The sequence below is a fragment of the Myxine glutinosa genome, chromosome 9 (assembly GCF_964187855.1).
Source record: "Myxine glutinosa chromosome 9, kmMyxGlut1.1, whole genome shotgun sequence".
Lineage (NCBI taxonomy): Eukaryota > Metazoa > Chordata > Myxini > Myxiniformes > Myxinidae > Myxine > Myxine glutinosa.
The window spans coordinates 103,329,167-103,352,626 of record NC_136269.1 but is presented as its reverse complement, the minus strand read 5'-3'; the positions used below and the strand labels follow the sequence as shown (position 1 = coordinate 103,352,626).

At 43.8% G+C, this 23,460-nt stretch overlaps 1 protein-coding gene across 14 annotated transcripts in view; it reads left to right on the top strand.

The window, feature by feature from the left end:
• The window catches only part of LOC137435131 (guanine nucleotide exchange factor DBS), a 166,544-nt gene that overhangs the window by 68,777 nt on the left and 74,307 nt on the right, over window positions 1-23,460 (top strand). For 6 of the 14 annotated variants that reach the window (XR_013624580.1, XR_013624581.1, XM_078784618.1 and 3 more), the window contains exons 1-2: window positions 11,934-12,059; window positions 12,156-12,369. Coding sequence is in view for 6 of the 14 variants with exons in the window: in XM_078784618.1 (XP_078640744.1) it covers window positions 12,364-12,369 (6 nt within the window). In the remaining 8 variants the exon portion in view is untranslated. The other 8 variants (XM_068128636.2, XM_068128642.2, XM_068128640.2 and 5 more) reach the window with 8 other exon arrangements.

The window sequence follows — 23,460 nt, the reverse complement described above, 5'->3', positions numbered from 1 at the left end:
CTTAATGCTTAAGGTGGGTAGGGTCCTGTGGTCATGCCATTTCATTAACACCAGGTATTTTGACTCAGCCTGTCATCCTTCCGAGGTCGGCAAAATTATACCAGCTGACTGGTATAAATGGGGCACACTGCATCAGCGGCACAGCCGCACCCCCAGAAAATGGAGCGGCATTGCAAGCAACCGCAGGCTGCATCCGAACCACCACCACCACCACCACCATTGAAGGTGTAAAAATCGTAGTTCAAATGCTACTTGTGAGAAGGAAAAGCTTTTCAGCAGAACTCGTGCTTATTGTGCAGAAAAATAGATTGTGCCCAGTGTATGCTGCACAGTAGGCTTACTTGAATCCAGTTGAAATATGTTCCTTCAAATGTCCCGTTTGAATAACGATAGGGTGCGTGTGAGGACAGGTTATTGAGGTTCAGGCGAGTTCTTGGTCATGGTGTCTGATTGTACAGCCTGATAATTTAGCAGCCCACTAGCCGAGGGCCGTGGGAGCAACCTGCTCACTATTTCATTCTGGCGGCGAGTTCCCACCTCGTCCACACCGCTTTTGGAGGGGTGCAGTGGGGGAAAGCAGCCTTGGCATCAAATTGAGTACACTGGCTGCATAACACAGGCCCTGAAAATGTGTACCCAAGAGTGTATTGTTCATTGTGTCGCCGGATGCTTCGACATGATGACACCCAAGATCAGGCCATAACATTTTTACCATTTGAGCTTTTGTCATAAAATTTTCAGCAATCCCTTGTTATTTGAATATGCAGAAAATAATTACCAATTGGGTCAAATGTGAAAGGGCAAAGTCATAATAGCTATAAATGGCCCTTATTATCTCTGCAGCAGAACAGCTGCATGAGCCTTGGGGTTGTTTTTTCGCCTTGGAGACGAGTTCTGGGCATGTGGTTGCTAGGGGAAAAGCACTATAAAATGGAGGCCCCTCACCTTAAACTGTTTATTTCTCGGCAGGGAAAACGATAAAAAAATGTTCAAGGCTTTTTCAGTAAATGCAGAGCGATAATGATGATGATGATAATAATATTGGTACTGACAATTATACTGATAATGATAACAATAATGACTATTGTGTCCAGGCCATCACATTGTTTTACAAATTTAGCTTTTGTCATAACATTTTCAACAAACCTTTATTTTGAGAAGATGGAGAACACGACTGACAACTATAATGGCACTCGGTAGAGCGCACACCTCCACCAGGCTGAACAGTTTCCTTTTTGTATGCCACTGATAGGCCGGATCTGGATCTGGAACTGAACCCCATCTAATAATTTTGTCCTTGTCGCACACCGAACCTGTACACCAAGGTTCCTCTGAATCCGCCCATAACATTTTGAGATATATTGCTCGCAAACAAACAAACACACACACACACATACATACAGACAGACAGACAAACAAACAAGAAGACGTCATGCGGAGCACGATACTTGCAAATCTGCTTCCCCCCCCCCCCCCCCCCAAGAAAAAATAATTCCATTGATACAGCAAATTGTCCATTTCATCAAGATTAAAATTGACAATCTTGATCAAAGCTCAAGTCAATAGGAAGAAGAGTGACTTTTTCAGATGAAAAATGATGATTTTGGAAGGTTGACCTTGAGTTGACCTTTGACCTTTTGACCTCAAAAATAGTTAGTTTCCCTATTTAGTGACTCAATGTGCAAATGCTGTTCAATTTTCAATTCAAATGGATGAAAATTGAGGATTTTTGAAACTTGGCCTATGCTGACCTTTTGGACTATGTTGACCTCAAAAATACTTGGTGGTTGAATTCAGTGACCAGATATGCAAGTCCCCTTCAAATTTCAAGTCAACTGGATGAAAATTAAGGATTTTTGAAGTTTGGCCTATGTTGACCTTTTGGCCTATGTTGACCTCAAAAATACTTGGTGGTTGAATTCAGTGACCAGATATGCAAGTCCTCTTCAAATTTCAAGTCAATTAGATGAAAATTGAGGATTTTAGAAATTAGGCCTATGTTTAACGTCTGTCCGAGGGACGGCACTTTGGCCTATGTTGACCTTTTGGTCAATGTTCACCTTTTGGTCCATGTTGACCTCAAAAATACTTGGTGGTTGAATTCAATGACCAGATATGCAAGTCGTCTTCAAATTTCAGGTCAATCGGATGAAAATTGAGGATTTTAGAAATTTAGCAACGTTGGTGACCTTTGGCCTATGTTGACCTTTTGACATCAAAAATAGTTGACTTCCCTATTCAGTGAGGCAATACGCAAATGCTGTTCTATTTTCAAGTCGATCGGATGAAAATGATGGGGTTTTAGATGAAAATTCATGATTTTGGAAGTTTGACCTTGAGTTGACCTTTCACCTTTTGACCTCCAAAATAGTTGGTTTTCCTATTTAGTGAGTCAATGTGCACATGCTGTTCAATTTCCAAGTAAATCAGATGAAAATTGACGGTTTTTTTCAGATGATAATTGATAATTTTGAAAATTTGACCTTGAGTTGACCTTTGACATTTTGTCTTTGACATTTGAGTTGACCTTTGACATTTTGACCTAAAATAGTTGGTTTCTCAAATTTAGTGACTATACAAATGCTGTTCAATTTTCACGTCAATCGGATTTAAAATGGCAATTTTATAAATTTGACCTCCGGATGACCTTTGACCTCAAAATAAATAGGCTTCCCAATTGGGACGACCTCTACAACTTGGTGAAGTTTCGTGAAGATCAGTTTAGAATTGTGACCTGTAGGCCGGTGACAGACAGACAGAACCACAAGCACAACCGACCAATATACTTGAAAAATCTTCGATTTTGCAAGTAACAAGGGTGAAAACATGACCTCCTTCCACCTTTGGTGGTGGAAGTAAAAATGTACATTTTATTTTAAACGGTTGTTTTCATAAAGTTTAGTTTGAGTACAAAGCGGATGTGGACTGACTTTGCATTTTGAGATGTTTTCTAGTTACGCTCACCAGAGGGTATTGCATTTGAGTCCATTTGCTAATTTGTTTTTCTGTCTGTCTGTCCACACATAACGTGCTAAGATAGGCCACAATTACCACCTGATTGCAGCCAGTATTATACGTTAACGTTATCTTTTTACAGTTGAGTACCTCTATAAAGTATTACAATGGCAATGCTAGCACGTCTATAAAGTACGTATATTACAATGTGAACACGTCTATAAAATACATACTGTTAGAATGTGAGTATGTCTATACAGTTTGTGGGTGAAGAATGTGAGTGCATCGATAAAGTACTGTTACGTTTGTGGGAATGTCAATCATTTAGGAGTCGTGTTGTTTCGGGTGTGTATTGCATATAAATGCCAGTTCAGCTGTGGATCCCCAAATAGGACCCTTTCGTATTTATTTTTCCTTTTTCTTAAAGTTTACCCCATATCCACTCCTTTTACGCCACGTGATTTTGACTGTTGGAGGTGGTGCACAAAATAGCTTTGGAAGCGATTCAACCTTTTTTTCTTTAAAGCAAGAAAGTGCGGGTAAAAAGAAGAGAAGAAGAGCGGTTCTTGGCGGGGTGGTGAAAAGCGATCCATGCTTCATGCTGTGAACGGGCTTGGCGTGTGCTATATTAAGGAATCGACCTCGATGAACTTCCTGAGGGATTTGCTGTGTTGTATGAAGGAGGTTGACGAAAGGAAAGGGATCAAAGGAGAAAGGAATTGCAGAGCGTTGATTAACCTTTGTTCCCACCAAGCCCCTCTCTGACGAACGTTGATGAACCTACTCTTCAAACAGGCCTGAATCCCATTCCATTCCCATCCTCATATCCCGTTTTATTTCTATTCCCTGTGAATATTATTTTATTAATTTGCTTCCCTTCCTTTCCCTGGGTTAGATAGCCTAGGGTCTGTATGTGTGATGTTGTGTCAGCCTTTCGTATCGATTGTATGTGGCCTGTGTTAATTGTTTCAGTCTGTCATTATTAATTAATTAAGTCCGTCGTCATACTTGTATGATTTGCTTATTGTATCGTTTTGCATTCTTTGAAGTAAATAGATTGCGGGTCTCGGCCCGGCGGGTTGGGGATAGGACTTAAGGTCGTTGACATTCGTCACCCTATAACACACTTAGTCAGGAGTGCCGTTTGGGACTCTGGTCCTCATCCCCGTCACCCGTAACAGTACGTACTATTAGATCGTGCATACGTCTGGATTCTAGAAAGTAAGGAACATGACTACGTCTATAAAATACATAAGATTGGAATGTGAGTCTATACAATAAAACCAAAAAGGTCAGTTTGTCTGCTGTATGAATATAACTTTGAGATGAAGGACAGAGAGACAGAGACATAGGAAGGAGAGGGAGAGTTAGCAAAGAGAATGTTATGTTATGCTTTTTGACCCCCCCCCCCCCCACACCCCCCCCCTACCTACACACACACACACACACACACACACACACACACACTCTCACACACACCTATATAAAAGCACTTGCCTATTTTCATCATAGAAGAGTTCCTAGAAGACATCATTTAAATCGAAAAAATGGAAATCGAACTTCAAAATCCCATGTTGTATTAAGGGGGGAATGCGTTCCTGACAGAAAAAATGAATTAGTGGAAATTTTTCAAAAAGTAAATGAATTAAAATACAATATTACTCTGAAGAGTAATTGTGGGGGAGATGTGGAAGAAGTGAGGGGAAGTGAGGGGAAAAGCTAGAAAAAGCATCTGTCCCCAGTGACGGGAAAAGTTTAAGTTAATCTATCAATTTAAATAATATTTAATTGACTTTAAAAAGGTCAATTGTGTTGCACTCTTGGCTTCGCTCAGAACCAAAGCTAGGAGCTACTTATACCGCCCACTGCAAAATGATGGTGCACCATTGGGCTGCGGAGGTTGGATTTATCTAAATATATAGAGGGCAAAATATCCTGGTTGCAAAATAAAATTTGGCATCAACATTACCCATGCCTGTTTTCCCATCATTTCAAAAGTGAATGTTGAGCTTTCAGTGTTGAGTGAATGTTTTTCAAAAGTGAACGCAGCACGGGAAGCGGCCATCGTAAACGGAAGACAGAAGAACACACGGGCAGACACCACGGTTCACAATATCCAGTCGATGCTTGTGGAAGAGCTAGAATACAGGTCAGGATGCAACAGGACAAAATAAACAGTAGTGAGAGGTTGGGTGGGGGGGATGGGCACCAACAGTGGAGTTGAAAGAAAATAGAGGGAGAATTGAACAAACAATGGGCGAATGGGGTAGGGAGGAATGGGGTGGACAGGGTGCGGACACAAAAGGAATCTTCTTCCACATCTCCCCCACATCCTCCCTATCCCCCCTCTCTATCATCCCACTTCCTTCCCTTCTCTCCCTCCCACACTCCCCTATTCTTCCCTCACCCCCACTTCCTCCTCCCTCTCTCACTCACCTCTTTCCCCCACTCACCTCTAACCCCTTCTCACCCCCACTCCCTTCTCACCCCCACTCCCTTCTCACCCCCACTCCCTTCTCACCCCCACTCCCTTCTCACCCCCACTCCCTTCTCACCCCCACTCCCCTCAACCCCACTCCCCTCTCATCCCCACTCCCCTCTCCCACCTCCACTCCCCTCTCACACCCACTCCAAATTTCACATTTTCTTGTGTAAATATGGAGGAGAGCCTTGCAAGTAAATATGCAAAGTTACAAGAATCGCTAATTTTTCAATTTAAGTTCTACAGAAACTTTTGCAGCCTATTGCATGTCGGGGCATTTTTTGAGCAGGCTGAAACAAAATGGCGGCTTAAGAACCTGTGAGGTGACAGCGGGCTGACCGAGATGGTGCAATACCATCTCGGTAAGGCTTTTTTGGTTTTTGATGATGAGCACCCCCTTAAATATCTTCAAAATGGGTGTTTAAAATTATCCAAATACCCAGTTTTCATTCATGCACTCCCTTGGAGTTCCCGTTGTATGCATGCAAAGTTTTGGGCTGCTAGGTTTCATGGTTTTTGAGTTATGGAGGAGATACACACCCCACACACACACTAACTGATGGACACACAGGCTCTTTTATGATTATTTTATTGCACACCGATGAACCCTGTGCTGTCATGTGATGTTTTATTGATGTTTACATCTGTGTCTCCAGTGCTTTCTTTTATGATGTGACCAACATTTACTAAAATGTATTTATACCGCATATAAATACAGTGTAGTTATATGCTAGTTGTAACTTTTTATTTTATCTTAACATCCTCTCTTGCTTGTCTTATCCCCTTAATTTATTTATTTTTTCTAAATAGACATCGATGATCATTCTATTAAGATAAAAAGTGCATTTTGAAATGGTGTATCTCTGTTTTGCATTCGTTTGTTTATTTCCTTTTATATGTGTGCTCAGATGGGAGCACTTCTCCTCTACTTCCTTTTCTATCCCTATGCACAATTAAGAGCTATTTTCATTTTCTTTCTGATCGATGAGCCATTCGGCAGTAGAAATGGTGTATTGTGCAAACAATGTGTTTGTGAGATCAGCCTGAGGTTAGTAGCTCATCCTGGTGGCCCTCTGTGATCTGTCACCTTTGTGGTATACTGTAATTGCATCGGGAGTCATGTGATGACGCTGACGGATTGGGTGTCATCTGCTTATTGTCATGGTTAATAATTATAGCTCATACTTGTCTTACCATATTCTTAATTTTTTTATTTTCAGGTGCATTACATGAAGTGCACTACATTGCCATCTTCACGCTTTACATGGTTAGACAAGAATGGCATGCAGTAGAGCACACACCCCCGCCAGGCTAAAAGCTTTACATTTTGTATCCCACTGGCACGAATAGGCCAGATCTGCAAGAACTTAACAAAATTCTATTCCGCTTGTTCTTTTCACCTACCCAACCTGTCCACCAAATTTCATCCGAATCCATCCATAACTTTTTGAAATATCGTGCTATATATAGTTTTTGGTCCGATCACTCGATGGTGAATAATGACTTAAAACATTCTAGTATCCTGACCTGGATCCTCACCAAAATCGAATAGATTCGTCATTGTCACACACCCAATCTGTCCACCAAGGATTCGGACGAAATTTGGCAGAGATGTAGCGTATGTGACAAGGACGAAATTATTAGATTTTGGTGAAGATCTGGATTCGGATCCGGTTATAAGAATTTTGAATCCGATTTATTGAATCTATCATTCTTAGTTTACATTGCCATGTAAAATCTGATTCATTGAATCTGTGATGTGATAAGCAGCTGCTCTCTGTGTCCCCAGTCTTCTGTTTCTGGTAGCTTGCTTCAGTGAATGCTTGACATCGTATCTGTTGAAAATAATTCGCATTTCGTCCGTTTGGCTGTACTTATCGCGGTACGGAAGGTGAAGTGGTCTGCCAGCTAATGGCAATTCATGATCCAGGACGGCTTTCCCATTGACTGGGCTTTGGACGTTCCATCTACTAGTAACTAGAGCAATGCTATAAGGGGTGGCTGCCTCATGGCCAGTCTGCATGTCTGGGCCTGGGACATTGCTCTCTGCTGCTGGTAGACTCTCCAGGATGGCCATCAAATCACTCTCATGTGGCAGTGTGGCATTTCTCCTTCAGCAGCAAATGGGGACCGAGGCACATCAGAGACCTCATAGCTGCCATCGGTTTCCTCAACGTTGACGTCCGGCTGGGACTTGGACACCACCAGCATTCGGTTGAAGAAGCTTCGGTCTTCCTCGACCTCGACCAGTTTCTGTCCCAGACTGAGCTTCACTTGCTTCCTTGTGATTTTCCAAGTACAGTATTTAAGTAACACCTCTTCATTGGAACCCACAAGTTGATTGCATTTGTATTTATGCGGCTGCGGATTAAGTCATCGAACAACTGCTGCCCAATCGGCACAGATCTTGGGTGACCCTCTGAGGCATCACTGCCTTGGTGGCCAAGTTGAAGAGCTCAGTGAAGGGGTTGGTGAAGCCCTTTTGAGTGCGAGTTAGGTAGTCAATGTTCTTCATGACTCAGGCACTGAGTGCCAGAAAACAGGTTTTACCTGCTAGAACTTGTGCTCACGCTTCAATAGATCGGACTAAAAGCAACAACGTTGCACCACTTGCACATACATTCTTGATTGACTGCTCAACAATTTTGGCGTTCTGAAAATATGTGAAGTTATGCCCTATTTTGTCGAGCTCATAAATCACAACAAAACAATATATCAGACTTGCCAACATGTTATTATTATTATTATTATTATTATTATTATTATTATTATTATTATTATTATAATAATATATATATATATATTTTTTTTATTACTTGGGGGAAAAAAAAAAATTTGGACAAGTATATTGATCATTCCGGTTTGTGTGTGTGTGTCCGCTCACTTATACTTGCCTACAGGTCACAATTTTAAACCGATCTTCACGAAACTTCATCAAATGGTAGAGTTTGTGGTCCGACAGAATCCTATTTATTTTTGAGGTCAACATAGGCCAAAGGTCAACCACTTTTTTTTTAATTTCTAAAATCCTCAATTTTCATCCGATTGACTTGTAATTTGATTGGGATTTGCATATCAGCTAACTGAAATCAACCACCAACTGTTTTTGAGATCAGGATAGGCCAAAAGGTCAACTTAGGCCAAATTCCTAAAATTGTCAATTTTCATCCAATTAACTTAAAATTTGGAGACTATTTGCATATCAGGTCACATAATTCAACCACCAATTATTTTTGAGATCAAAAGGATGCTCTACTGAGTGCCATTCTACTTTGTTCTCTTTTGCCAAGTGTTGCTCTGTGAGTGATTTTAAATTTTAAATTTATTTTAAGCATAAGTTGGCCTTCCCACAAGACATCTGGATGGGTGGGTTGCTTTCACCAAAAGATGAAAAGAAAACAATTGATGGTCCAAACAGCCTTTTTATCTCTGATTGGATTTCAAATTTTGAAACTTGTTTCATGTTAAGGTGATGTCATGAGCTACTTCATTTCATGCACAAGAAGTTTGCATCCATTTTGTTGTTTTACATTAGAACTAACTTTTATGAACTAGAAATGTGTGTGAAGTGGATTGCTAAGGGAAAAGTTTAAGTGGAGAGAATGTCGAGGGCTCAACTAAGGATTCAAACTGACCAGTATGAAAATGCACGTGTACAGGGCTTATACATTATCCACCTATTGCCTGCGTTAATGCATTAGGGTCTAAAGATGGGGCCAAAAGTGAAAAAAACCGCCAAAAATCAAAACTATATATAACGCAATAATCTCAAAAAGTTGTGGATGAGTTATGACGAAACTTGGTGGATTAGTTGTGTCGGTGATGAGAAAAAGCCGATTAGATTTTTGGTTCAGGCCCTGATCCAGATCCAGCCTATCCATGGAATACAGGATGTAAAGTGTTGAGCCTGGCGGAGTATGCGCTCGACCAAGTGCCGTCCTAGTTTACAATTGATATGTCAATATAATCTGATTTGATAGGCTTCTAATCACCATGTCATGTATGCTTATCCTCTGTTTGAAAATGCTGCCCAGCATGGTGCCTGCCTCACCTTTACAACAATCCAGTTCCACCACTGTGACTTTATTACAACACAGACCTTGATGTCATATTTGGTGCAGCTTTGTTCTTTGTAATGACTTATTCCCCCACCTGATTGGCAAATCGACTGTCTGACCTGATTGGCAAGCACGGTTTCTACAATTAATAACTTTCTACATCACCTTTTTGTTCCTTATCCCATGAGACTCACAGCTAATGCTCATAGGAATCAAAAACTTTTGAGTTTACTACATTTCGTTTGTTTAACTTGACCAAAATAGTATTTACGCCTTCTATTATCTGATCGACAGTACGCCACCTTAGCATCTACAAATAGAAAATGTTTCCAGGCAAACCTGTTCATGTGAATAGCACGCAACTTGCGCACGCGAGGGAACAGGTGATAGGCGTGTGCAAATAATCGAGCACTTGGTACAATACAGTCACGTGAAAAAGTAAGTACACCCCATGTAAAGTTTTGACTTTTTCAACATATTTCAACATACAGCTATTTGATCTTCATTTCAACAATATTGATAGATAAAGGTGATATAATACAACAAATATCATGAAACATTTACATTTTGTAGTCCATTGTATAATTTAAATAAACATAAATGCAAATTTCGCATGTGGAAAAAGTAAGTACACCCTTCGCTCTAATAGGTGGTATTGCCCCCTTTGGCAGAAACAACCTCAAGTAGGCATTTCTTATAACTGTCGACCTGTCTCTGACATCGACTTGGAGAATTTTTTGCCCACTCCTCCATGCAGAATTCTTTCAGCTGTGCGATGTTTGAGAGGTTTCTTGCATGCACAGCTCGTTTCAAATCCCCCCACAACATCTCGATGGGATTTAGATCCGGGCTTTGACTTGGCCATTCCAGAACCCTCCATTTCTTTCTTTCAGCCATTCCTTGGTGGATTTACTGGTATGTTTAGGGTCATTGTCATGTTGCAAGGTCCACCTTCAGTTGAGCTTCAACTTCTCCGACAGATGGCCTCACATTATCCTCAAGCACCCTGTGGTACAATGAAGAATTCATAGTGGATTCTATGATGGTGAGCTGCCCAGGCCCTGATGCAGCAAAGCTGCCCCAAACCATAATATTTCCACCACCATGCTTTACAGTTGGTATCAGGTTCTTGTGGTCAAATGCTGTCTTTGGTTTTCACCAAACATGTCTTCTGGTACTGTGGCCAAATAACTCTACCTTTGACTCATCTGTCCAGAGCACATTGTTCCAGAAGTGCTGGTCTTTGCCTAAGTGTTCATTGGCAAACTTTAGTCTTGCCCTGATGTTCTTTCTGGACAGCAAAGGTTTCCTCCTGGCACACCTCCCATGTAGATCAAATTTGTGCAGCCTCTTTCTAATGGTAGACCCGTGCACTTTGACATCAACAGTGCCAAGAGCTACCTGTAGGTCCCGTAATGACATTCTGGGGTTCTTAGAGACTTCTTTCAGCATCTAGTGGTCTGCTCTCGGGCTGAACTTGCTGGGGTGGCCTGGCCTGAACAAGTTGGCAGTTGTTTGGAATCTTCTCCACTTGTAGATGATCTTCCGGACAGTCGAATGATTGATTTCAAATTGTTTGGAGATCTTTTTAAATCCCTTCCCAGACTCGTAGGCATCTATAACCTTCTTTCTGAAGGCCTCAGAGAGCTCTTTTGATCTAGGCATGGTGACGCCGCACACTTCAACAACAAAGAGCAAACCAAACTAAATGTCTGAGGTTTAAATAAGACAGGTTCCTCCAAGATCCTCTCGAATGATGTTTTAATCATTTGCGCCTGAGCTGGTGCACCTGATTCTAATTTTAGGTATTTGAAGTAGTGATAAATGTAGGGGTGTACTTACTTTTTCCACATGCAAAATTTGCATTTATGTTTATTTAAATTATACCATGGACTACAAAATGTAAATGTTTCATGATATTTGTTGTATTTTATCACCTTTATCTATCAATATTGTTGAAATGAAGATCAAATAGCTGTATGTTGAAATATGTTCAAAAAGTCAAAGCTTTACATGGGGTGTACTTACTTTTTCACGTGACTGTATGTTACCCAGATTGATGACTGTATTCGATTGTGATCAGCTATGCCAGATATGGGTGTTGGTAACGTGCAACCTCTGATAATGTGAAGCGCTTTCTTTTGTTTGGTCTGTAGGTTGAGCTTGTGTTGTCGATGTGTGACCAAATGTACTGTTTGTATCCTGGTGAAGGCCGATAGGATGGCCTGGAGGTACGCACACTCGCCTCTAAGCCGTCAAACCTGGGTATGAATCCCGACCCAAATTCCTGCCTTAATGTACAAGGGGTGTTCAATTCGTGACACAACCGTGCCCTCAGCCAATTATGTTACCAGGCAGCCTTGTGCTGCCTACAAAAGAAGATCAGGACGCCATGACTGCTGAAGCGGTTGATACATACTTCATACATGCGTGTTCATACCGACTGTTCCCATCCCACCCCAGTGATAAGGTGTGTCCGCCCGTCATGCCATGTAAAGGTTACCACGTCACTGTGAATGTAAAAAGGAGAACGATACACAACGCACACTGGATGTGACTACAACGTGAGATTGTAACCTGAACCCATAACAAGACAGCCTGGCATTCAGACGAGCATGTGACTGTGTTTGAACATGGTATTGTGCTGCTTTGTTTTACAGATGATTCGTGAGGTCATCGTGTTGCTGGGATGCCAGCGGCAAATCGGCGGCTGCTGACATCGAAGCCGAGCATTCATACAGGGGGCCGTTTTGTTTGGCGGGCACTGTGGGAGCTACTGAGGCGAGTCTGGTACGATCTCTTTACGGCGCGACTGACTGCACCGTGGCGCTCGCAAGAGCCGCACCGTGAGCTACAGATTGTGCTGAGATGAATGTGAGCGTTTTCTGTGGAGAACATTGTTACGTGAGCGAAGTGTCGCGCCTGCGCCCCATTCCCTTTAGCAGTTTTCCATCGCGCTTGACTTTGGCTTTGCTGTCTGCTGTCCCAGCTCTCGGTCATTGGCTCTGAGGCAGCATGCTGGATGAATGTCCCTGTTTTTTAATACTGTCACTTGAGGAGTTTGTGCGGCGCCCGAGATAGAGCTTGTGTTAAATGTTTTTCAAAGGGTGTGCTCTATTACTGTAAAACTTTTTTCTTTTTTTTTTGTATACAAGATCGAGGCTCGTGTCAGAGCGAGCACATTAAACACACATTAGCACATAAAACACAAGAAACATAAATGGACACATAAAACAATAAAGGGAGGGGGAGGGAAGATGGGGAGAGAGAGGGAAGCACAAAAGCACACCAGTGGAGAACATGGACATCGGGGGGGTGGGGGAGGGGCTTTTAGGGAAGGCGTACACGGTATAAAACAAATTGACACTACTAGGAATTTCAGAAATGAAGTCTGAGATTGAAAGAGGCAGATTTGGGGTGTATTAACGGGGGTAGAAAAGATCAAGGTTTTTGATGGGGGAAGATAACAGTTGGTGGTGAACAGCTGTTTTAAAGACCTGGAGGGAGGAGTGGGATTGAAGAGAGTGTGGTGCAGTTGGTTGATGTGGTAGCAGGTTTTGGAGGTGCGGTGCAATTATTACGAAGGACCTTTGTACCTCGCAATCTCTGACAGTTCCACTGTAAATGCTTCAAAATCGAACAAAGGAATTTATTGTTGGTCTCAAGGTCGAATATTGTTAGTCATCATCGTGAGCTTAGTCTGTGCATGTATCAGGGAAACGATGAACTTTGAAAGCCTGTGGTAAAGCATTGTGCTCCGCAGCGTACTATCTACTTGAGGCAGTGCGCTGTGCACATACACCAGCGAAGAATTGATGATTGCACCGGGCATCTTGCCAACTGTGCCATGCATAGCGTATTGTTTTATCTCCAGTATTGGATTGTTACCTGATGTAGTGTGCTAATGAAGTAGGCTTGGCACCATTCTTTTGTGGCTCTGGCTCGGTGCCACCTTGGGGGGGAAGGGGTGGGGTGGTGGGGTACTGGCTGCTCAGCACTCACGTGACATCCCTTGTCGGAAGGTTATGCGCAGCTCATAGGAAATACTAAGCCAGGCGGCTACCGCTAATGATGCATAAGGTTTCAGGCTTGGCTTCAGTTAGCTCGTCATGTCTCCTTTGAGGTCTTTGAGTGTGCTTATGCAGAGTCGTCAGATAATTGGGTAGATGAAGGTCCATCTTGTGCTGGAGCTGTGATACTTCCACCTCTCCTCTTCTCTCTTCTGTTCTATTGATCCCTTTTCCTCATTTCTCTCTCCACCACACAAGCCCCAACCACAGAATACAACAGGCATTTTAAGGCCATTTTCCCTGCTAGAGTGGGGGTTAGCCTTGCAGGCCCCATGACAATCTTCTCCATTTTCCCCTATTTTCTGCATCTCCCCTTGTTAACCCCCTTGCCCACATTTCTTCTTCCACCACCTTTAGCCAAGTCTTTCTCGGTCTTCCCCGTCCTCTACTTCCTTCTACATTCATTTCCATCACTCTTCTCAACCAGTCACTTTCATCCTTTCTCAACACATGACCAAACCATCTCAACCTGTTCCTCTTCACAGCATCAATCACAGGCTCTATTCCCATCATCTTTTGCAATTCATCATTTGTCTTCCTCTCTCTCAACGATACTCCACACATCCACCGAACCATTCGCATTTCCACCCTTTCCAGCCTTCGTTGCTGCTCTACGTTCATTACCCATGTCTTGCTCCCATAAATCATAACACTTCTCACACATGCAGCATACACCTTTCCCTTCAGCTTCAATGACACTCCCCTCCTCATCAGCACGCCACTCAGTTCCCGAAACTTCTTCCATGCACATCTCACTCTAACAACCGTTGCCGAGTCTGATCCACCTTCTCCATTCAGCATGTCTCCGAGGTGCAAAATGTTTTCACACGTTCCAGCTTCACGCCATCTCCAAGATCCAACTCAACATTTCCTCCGTCTGCAGCTCCCACTGTGCACACCTTATACTTGAATGTAGCTGCCACACTGGTTAATGACCCTCTCAAACCACTAGTAAGGGCATTTTATGAGATATTTCACAAATCTGTTAACTAAATTGTTACCAAAAAATTTCTTCACCAATATGTTTGTAAAGGTGTGTAATAACATGTGTTAAAATGTTGAAGTTCAACTCCCGTGGGAAACCCAGAAAAAAAGCTGTTGAATTTGGGTACCGAAAAATTATTTTCGAGAATTTTTATTTTTTTTAATCGGCCCTTAAGTAACTTATGAGGGGTCAAATAAGGGTTTTTCATGATTCTGAGTTGATTGTTAACATTTATATTTTCACTTTTACATTTACACACAAAGTAGCTTTTATTTCACATACATATATAATACTCAAGAGTTATTTCTCATTCACAATGTCAGAAGTTTCAACGGTCATTGTCTATGTCTTCTTCAGACTCAACAACATCATGACTGCAGTTTCTGCATGTAATGCCATTACAGACTCCACAGGCCGAGATGCACGTGACCCCATTCTTCTTGCAGCTGCATCACCGGTTGCTGCAATCTCCATGACAATTACAGCTCGTGAACTGCAATAGCTCCTCAGGAGCCGTGGGGTCCAGTGTTGGAACTGGCTCATACCCATGCACACCTATTGTCCATCCATAGTCACTGGGGTTCAGAGACATGCTCTGTAGAAGGCAGGCCTTTGTAAGCAGGCAAAGTTTCTAGTTCCTTCATGAGTTGACAGTACAGCCGTGCGCTCTTGGCATACTGATGATGGCCTGCAGCGGCAAAGATGTGAAGCATCTTGGTAACAATGCAGGACAGATGCCCATTGTGGTCTGCAAGTCGCTCGGTTCTGATAAAGACCTTGATCACATCTACCATGTGGTGGTACTCCACCCAGAGTGCAGGTGTTCTTCCTCCTTTTGCGAGTCGTTTGAAGGTTTCTTCAAACCTTTGCTCAAACACTGGCACTACTGGGTCTGAGTGTCTGGCTCCCATCTTCCCATCAGCCACCTTCTCCATGAAGGTCTTCATGTCACCACGCTCCTCCTCAGTGAAGGCAAGTTTCATGATGTGTTGATAGATGGCTGCATCGATGAGGATGTGAACACGGATTGCCTTGTCAAAACATCCTCCATCCATGATGTGGTTGGCTGTCGTACTTCCAGGATAGATCAACTGGATCACATCTAGTAGTCCAGAATCTTCCATGATGTTACCCATTGATCCAAGATAAGACTTCAGCAGGTGAAAACCACCGAACCTTGGAATGACGGGTAGATTTGCCTGCTTTATTATATTCACAGCCTTCAGCCAAATCGGAAGATCAAAGGTCACTATAGCGACCCCAGCGCGCCGTATGCACTCTTTCAGAGTGGTGAAGATGGTGTTGAGGTCATTAGGGTCTCCTTCAATAACTGGGAGGAACTCGATCTGTGTGCTCTGCTTTGCATCATTAGCATGGATTCTCTTCATCCAGCCATTCCAGTTGGAGTGTGGGAACTCAGGATCGTTGGCTTTGATCACCCACCCCGCTGCCCAGAGTGTGTCACCTGGAGTGAGGAGTGGCTGATCATGAGCCAGGGAGGAGGAAAGCTCAGCGAGGGGGAGAAACATGATCGCGTTCGTTCCTATCTGTTTCCTGTTCGTAAATGGAATAATCTTTACTTCAGTTCCTCTCAGGATCTTAGCTTTGTCGAGTGCCTTCAACTTCACCCGGGGGAAAGCTGCTGTTGTCTGTGGATCTGGCAAAGGTGGTGCCGGAGAGGTGACTTCGATCCAACCCATTGAGTGAAAGGGAGTGTTTCCGTGAATAGAGACAATGTTTAAATCTATATTGTCTCCAACAAACTGAGTGACTGCATTGTTTGTTTCCCCAACCTCCATAAAGACCACCTGATCATTACTTGACAATTCACTTTCACTGGCTGGCACTTTGGCTGTCATCACTGATTGATCCTCAAGCGCAGCATCAACCGCAACCTCATCATTGATCTGTTCATCGGTTTCCTCCACAATGGTGTCAAGAGTGCCAGAAGTATCTGGAACATCATCTCCACTCCTACTATTAAGGAAGCAGTATTTGTAGTTTTGTGTCTCCGTGTAAGACTCAGTGTATCCCAGCCGGTGGAACTTGTTGAGCATCCATTTTGACCCAAATCTATGATCAAGTTGTATGGCAAGCCCCATTTGGTGTGGCAATACTCCAGACCGAGGTCGACAGGCCTTAATAAAATTCTGCCCCCAAACGGCAACTCTTTCGTCTGTCTTGACAATCGGTCTCAAGAACATCTGAAGGCTTGCAGGAACAAGTGTCAGCTGACTATCGATGTCAGTCATACTGTGTGTGGTGGGGTATGACTTTGGACCTAAATCAATCAAGGCAATATCATTGGATATGAACTTGAGTGCCGTCTTTATGATCTGAGTCTTCTCATCTCCATGGTCAAGATTAGCATGATGCGCTCGCAGAATATTGTCGGTGCCATCTTTGAGACAGAGTACATCTGCCCTTCTTTCCTGTGTTGTGAAATACAAGGTGTCTTCGTATTTCTCTAGAAGTTTTATCTTTAGCCAATGCTTTGAATAAGAAAGGCTCTTCTCTGGTGACTGATCAAACTCCTGCAGCTTTTCATGGACTTGGTCCATGTTCATTACCCCATGCTCTAATTCTGAGTCTAACCATTCGCAGAATTCAATAAAAACTGCCTCTCGCTCCTCATCAATACTCCTCTGTCCTCTCTTCCTTTTTCCTTCCTCATCAGTCTTGGACAAACTGTCACCTCTCGCAAACATAAGTTTGCATCGCAAATGGTACAGTGTTTCTTCTGCTACCAAGTCGTTGATCCCTTCCAGGCGTCCAGTGACTTCAGTGCCCCAGTCATCCCCGCGACTCCGTGCTGTCTTCAGCAAGCTTGCCTTCAGTGTATCTGCAGTCAAATTATCTGGCACTCTGTATTTCTTTCTAGCTTGTGGCTGGATTATTTTTGTAGAGCTGGGCTGGTTGGTTGCAAAGAATGCATACATCCTTATACAGGTGGTCAACTGACTGTGATCTTCTAGAACTGCAGCCAGTTGATGAACTGAACTCACAAGTAGTGCGTCTTCTCTTCAACTTTGATGACTCTTTCTCTGCCTTTGATGCTTGAGCTGACTTCTTGGTGGTTGCAACAAAGTTGTTGTACAGATCATTTTTACACTTCTGGTGGTACCTCAGTTTTCCTTCCTTTTGAGCCTCCTTCATACGTTCCACAACAGTAACATTTTCGACAGTTTCTGCTTGTTTCAAAAAAGTTGAGTATCCCTTTGGAGTTGCCTGTATGAGCCTTTCAGCTGGTGTATCCGAGCGTGCACAGATGAAGCAATTGAGCACAGGTGGAGTAACGTCTTCATCCATATTGCTAGACTCCATGTCCTGCAAAGTAGAAAATGAGATATATTTAGAAATTATTTTTCCACAAAGGAGTGTCTGTGGTGAAATATAAATGTTAACAATCAACTCAGAATCATGAAAAACCCTTATTTGACCCCTCATAAGTTACTTAAGGGCCGATTAAAAAAAATAAAAATTCTCGAAAATAATTTTTCGGTACCCGAATTCAACAGCTTTTTTTCTGGGTTTCCCACGGGAGTTGACCTTCAACATTTTAACACATGTTATTACACACCTTTACAAACATATTGGTGAAGAAATTTTTTGGTAACAATTTAGTTAACAGATTTTCATACGTTTCCCTTACTACACTATATTTTTGATGAACCCACTCAGCGCACATTGTACATTGAATGGAGTTCACTCCGACACCCTTCCTGCACACAGCACACGGCCACTTCCCAGTTATTCCGCCTCACCACATTCTTTACCACTTACCATCACCTTTGTTTTTCCAATATTCACCTTCAGACCTTGTTTTTTTTTTTGTTTGTTTGTTTTTTGTATACAAGATCGAGGCTCGTGAAAGAGCGAACATTAATCACACAGAAAGACAAACCGACACATAAAACATATAACATCGGGAGCGGTAGACAAGATGGGGAGAGAGGGGGAAGGACACAAACACAACATTTGAGAGCAGGGACCGAGAGACATGGAGACATCGAGAGATCTGAGAGAGGGCGAGGGCTTTGGGGGGGGGGGGGGCATGGGAAGGGGACAGGTATAAAACATATGGACACTGCCAGGACTTCCAGGAAAGAAGTTGGAATTTCAAACAAGGTGGATCTGGGGTGAATTAGCGGGGGTAGAAAAGATCAAGGTTTTGGATGGGGGAAGATAAGAGATGGTGGTGAACAGCTGTTTTAAAGACCTGGAGGGAGGAGTGGGATTGAAGGGAGTGAGGGAGTTTGTTCCAGAGGCAGGAGAAAAGAGGAATGAAAGAGTGAAGGTGAGCAGAGAGCCGAGATTTCGGCAGTTTAACCATCAGAGGGTTGCTGGCAGATCTTGTGCGACCTGTAGGAATATTTGGGGGACAGAACACAGAGAGAGCTGGGGGTGCAAGGCCGGAGAGGAGTCGGTAGAAGACAGAAAGACCACCTACCTGCCTGCGGTGAGTGAGTGAAAGGCCCTCAGAGATAGCTTCATCGCGGGAGATTCCAATAATTCTGAAAGCTTTGGTTTCAACAGCGTGAAGCCGAGCTAGGTGTGAGGCAGGAGCACCGGCCCATAGGGGAGAACAGTATTCCATTGAGCTGCGGATAAAAGCCTTGTATGTGGTGAGGAGCTCAGGTGTGCCGAGGAAGGACTTCGCATGACGGAGGATGCCCAGTCGGCGACTGGCTTTGGAGGCCAGCTTGGAAATGTGGTTTTCCCAAGAAAGATCATGGCAGATAGTGAGACCCAAAATCTTGAGCGACAGAACTTCTTGGAGAGGATTGTTGAGAAAGTAGATGGGAGGGTTGTCCAGTCGATCTTTTCGGAGAGACATAGTAAGAGTGTGAGATTTGTCAGGATTGAAAGACATGTTCCACTTGTTTGACCAGTCTGTGATTTTGTCCAGGTCTTCAGAGAGTGAGGAGGCAGCAGACTGCCGATCTGAGGGAAGAGGAATGGAGCGGCAGAGAGTGGAGTCATCAGCAAAGAGATAGAGAGGATTTTCGAGAGAGTCAGAGAGATCATTGATGAAGACCAGAAAAAGCACGGGGCCCAGAACACTGCCTTGGGGAACTCCAGCCTGAACAGGAAGAGGAGATGAGAGAAACCCATTCAGGGCATACTTTCCATTTTTCCAGAAACCCATTTTTGCCTCCATACTTTCCTTCCACTTGTTCATCTTCTCCTTCAGTCCATCCATGCTTTCCCCAATCAACACCAGATCATCTGCATACAACAACTCCAACCGTAAACCCTCCTTTACGTTCTGAGCCAGCACCTCCATCACAGCTACAAATAGTAGTGGACTTAGTACCGACCCCTGATGCACTCCCACCTTCACCTCAAACTCACCACTGTTCCTGTCCTTCGTCCTTACAGCTGTGCGAGGTCTCTCGTACATTGTCATCACTACTCTGATCAACCATTCCTCCACTCCTAACTTCCTCAATGCCCATGTCACTACTTCGCGTGGAACCCTATCTAATGCTTTCTCCAGATCAACAAACCCAAGAAACAACTTCTTCCTCTTCTCCATGTACTTCTCCTGCAACTGCCTTACGATAAAAAGCACGTCTGTCGTTCCACTTCCTGGCATAAATCCAAACTGCATTTCGTCGATCTTCACCTTCTTCCTTATCCTCCTCTCCAACACCCTTTCCAATACCTTCATTCCATGCTCCAATAACTTTATCGCTCAGTATGAGCCACACTCCAGAGGGTCACCTTTCCCCTTGTATAGAGGGACGAGGGTACTCAGTTCCCAATCCACTGGAATGCGGCCTTCCTTCACCACCAGATTACAGATCCTTCATTCTCTTCACACCCCAACTTCCCCTGCCTTCAACATATCTCCCACAACTCCCGTCGGCCCTCCCGCTTTTCTACTCTTCATTGCTTTTATCACTTCCTCAACTTCCATCTCAGTTATCTTCTCTGCCGGTCCTAAAACTGGGTTACTCTCTATGTTGCCATCTCATTCATTCTGGTGGCCATTCACACTCTCTATGTTGCCATCCCCAACCACAGACTAACATATAATAATGTTTAATAATCTTCTTTAATGGCCACTGTTAGTCACACGTTCTTAAGGGGTTGGCCGGGGGAAGCCTGGCCCACATCTTTCATGAACCGGCTGTCCAGGCCTGACATTCGACTATGTTTAGGGCAATAATTTGGAATTTGTTATGGTGCCGGTGATAGCTCGCCTCCGCTTCGTAAAGGATACGTTGAGATCTTTGAGGTCCACCAACTAATCCTGGCAGACGCGACACCCATTTTAATGTTCATCCCAAGGACGGCCCTCACATTGATGGGCTCGCCCTCCCTGTGAGACACCAGCATGGCAGCTTGTAGCTGGGGTGAGATTTTCCAAAGTCACAAAATCACTTTTTACTTTGGACAAATGCATCATGACATTCTTTCCATGGTGCATTTGTATAAAATAAAAAGTGAGCTTTTGGTCCTAAAAATGAGAAAATAAAAAGTCTAAAGATTTTCCTGAAATAAAATGACATACAAGTGACATCGATGTAATTTGACGTTCTTAATTTTTACCTGTTACGTGTCGCAGGTCTACAAAAGCTCCACATGGTTGTTGTTGATGCTGTTCTTGTTGGGGGTCAATTATTATTATTATTTTTTCTTCGTTTTTTAAATGTATACTGAATCGAGGCTCGTGAAAGAGCTAACATTTACTTCACAAACAAATCAACCAGACAAACAAAATATATAAAAAGAGGGAGCGGAAGACAAGATGGGGAGAGAAGGGGAAGCACACAAACACAACATTTGAGAGCAGGGAGATGTGTGGGAGGGAGAGGGCTTGGGGGGAGGAGGCGTGGGAAGGGGTGGGGGGGGGGGGGTGGGAGAAGTATAAATCACAAGGACACCAAGGACTTCCAGGACAGCAATTGGTATTTCAAAAAAGTGGAATTGGGGTGAAATTAGCGGGGGTAGAAAAGATCAAGATTTTGGATGGGGGAAGATCAGAGATGGTGGTGAACAGCTGTTGTTTTAAAGACCTGGAGGGTGGAGTGGGATTGAAGAGAGTGAGGGAGTTTGTTCCAGAGGTGGGAGAAAAGAGGAATGAAGGAGTGAAGGTGAGCAGAGAGTCTTGATTTTGGCAGTTTAACCATAAGAGGGTTGCAGGCAGATATTGTGCGACCTGTAGGAATATTTGCGGGACAGAGCCAAGAGAGAGCTGGGGGGGCAAGGCCAGAGAGGAGTCGGTAGAAGACAGAAAGACCACCTACCTGCCTGCGGTGAGTGAGTGAAAGGCCCTCAGAGATAGCTTCATCGCGGGAGATTCCAATAATTCTGAAAGCTTTGGTTTCAACAGCGTGAAGCCGAGCTAGGTGTGAGGCAGGAGCACCGGCCCATAGGGGAGAACAGTATTCCATTGAGCTGCGGATGAAAGCCTTGTATGTGGTGAGGAGCTCAGGTGTGCCGAGGAAGGACTTCGCATGACGGAGGATGCCCAGTCGGCGACTGGCTTTGGAGGCCAGCTTGGAAATGTGGTTTTCCCAAGAAAGATCATGGCAGATAGTGAGACCCAAAATCTTGAGCGACAGAACTTCTTGGAGAGGATTGTTGAGAAAGTAGATGGGAGGGTTGTCCAGTCGATCTTTTCGGAGAGACATAGTAAGAGTGTGAGATTTGTCAGGATTGAAAGACATGTTCCACTTGTTTGACCAGTCTGTGATTTTGTCCAGGTCTTCAGAGAGTGAGGAGGCAGCAGACTGCCGATCTGAGGGAAGAGGAATGGAGCGGCAGAGAGTGGAGTCATCAGCAAAGAGATAGAGAGGATTTTCGAGAGAGTCAGAGAGATCATTGATGAAGACCAGAAAAAGCACGGGGCCCAGAACACTGCCTTGGGGAACTCCAGCCTGAACAGGAAGAGGAGATGAGAGAAACCCATTCAGGGCATACTTTCCATTTTTCCAGAAACCCATTTTTGCCTCCATACTTTCCTTCCACTTGTTCATCTTCTCCTTCAGTCCATCCATGCTTTCCCCAATCAACACCAGATCATCTGCATACAACAACTCCAACCGTAAACCCTCCTTTACGTTCTGAGCCAGCACCTCCATCACAGCTACAAATAGTAGTGGACTTAGTACCGACCCCTGATGCACTCCCACCTTCACCTCAAACTCACCACTGTTCCTGTCCTTCGTCCTTACAGCTGTGCGAGGTCTCTCGTACATTGTCATCACTACTCTGATCAACCATTCCTCCACTCCTAACTTCCTCAATGCCCATGTCAATACTTCGCGTGGAACCCTATCTAATGCTTTCTCCAGATCAACAAACCCAAGAAACAACTTCTTCCTCTTCTCCATGTACTTCTCCTGCAACTGCCTTACGATAAAAAGCACGTCTGTCGTTCCACTTCCTGGCATAAATCCAAACTGCATTTCGTCGATCTTCACCTTCTTCCTTATCCTCCTCTCCAACACCCTTTCCAATACCTTCATTCCATGCTCCAATAACTTTATCGCTCAGTATGAGCCACACTCCAGAGGGTCACCTTTCCCCTTGTATAGAGGGACGAGGGTACTCAGTTCCCAATCCACTGGAATGCGGCCTTCCTTCACCACCAGATTACAGATCCTTCATTCTCTTCACACCCCAACTTCCCCTGCCTTCAACATATCTCCCACAACTCCCGTCGGCCCTCCCGCTTTTCTACTCTTCATTGCTTTTATCACTTCCTCAACTTCCATCTCAGTTATCTTCTCTGCCGGTCCTAAAACTGGGTTACTCTCTATGTTGCCATCTCATTCATTCTGGTGGCCATTCACACTCTCTATGTTGCCATCCCCAACCACAGACTAACATATAATAATGTTTAATAATCTTCTTTAATGGCCACTGTTAGTCACACGTTCTTAAGGGGTTGGCCGG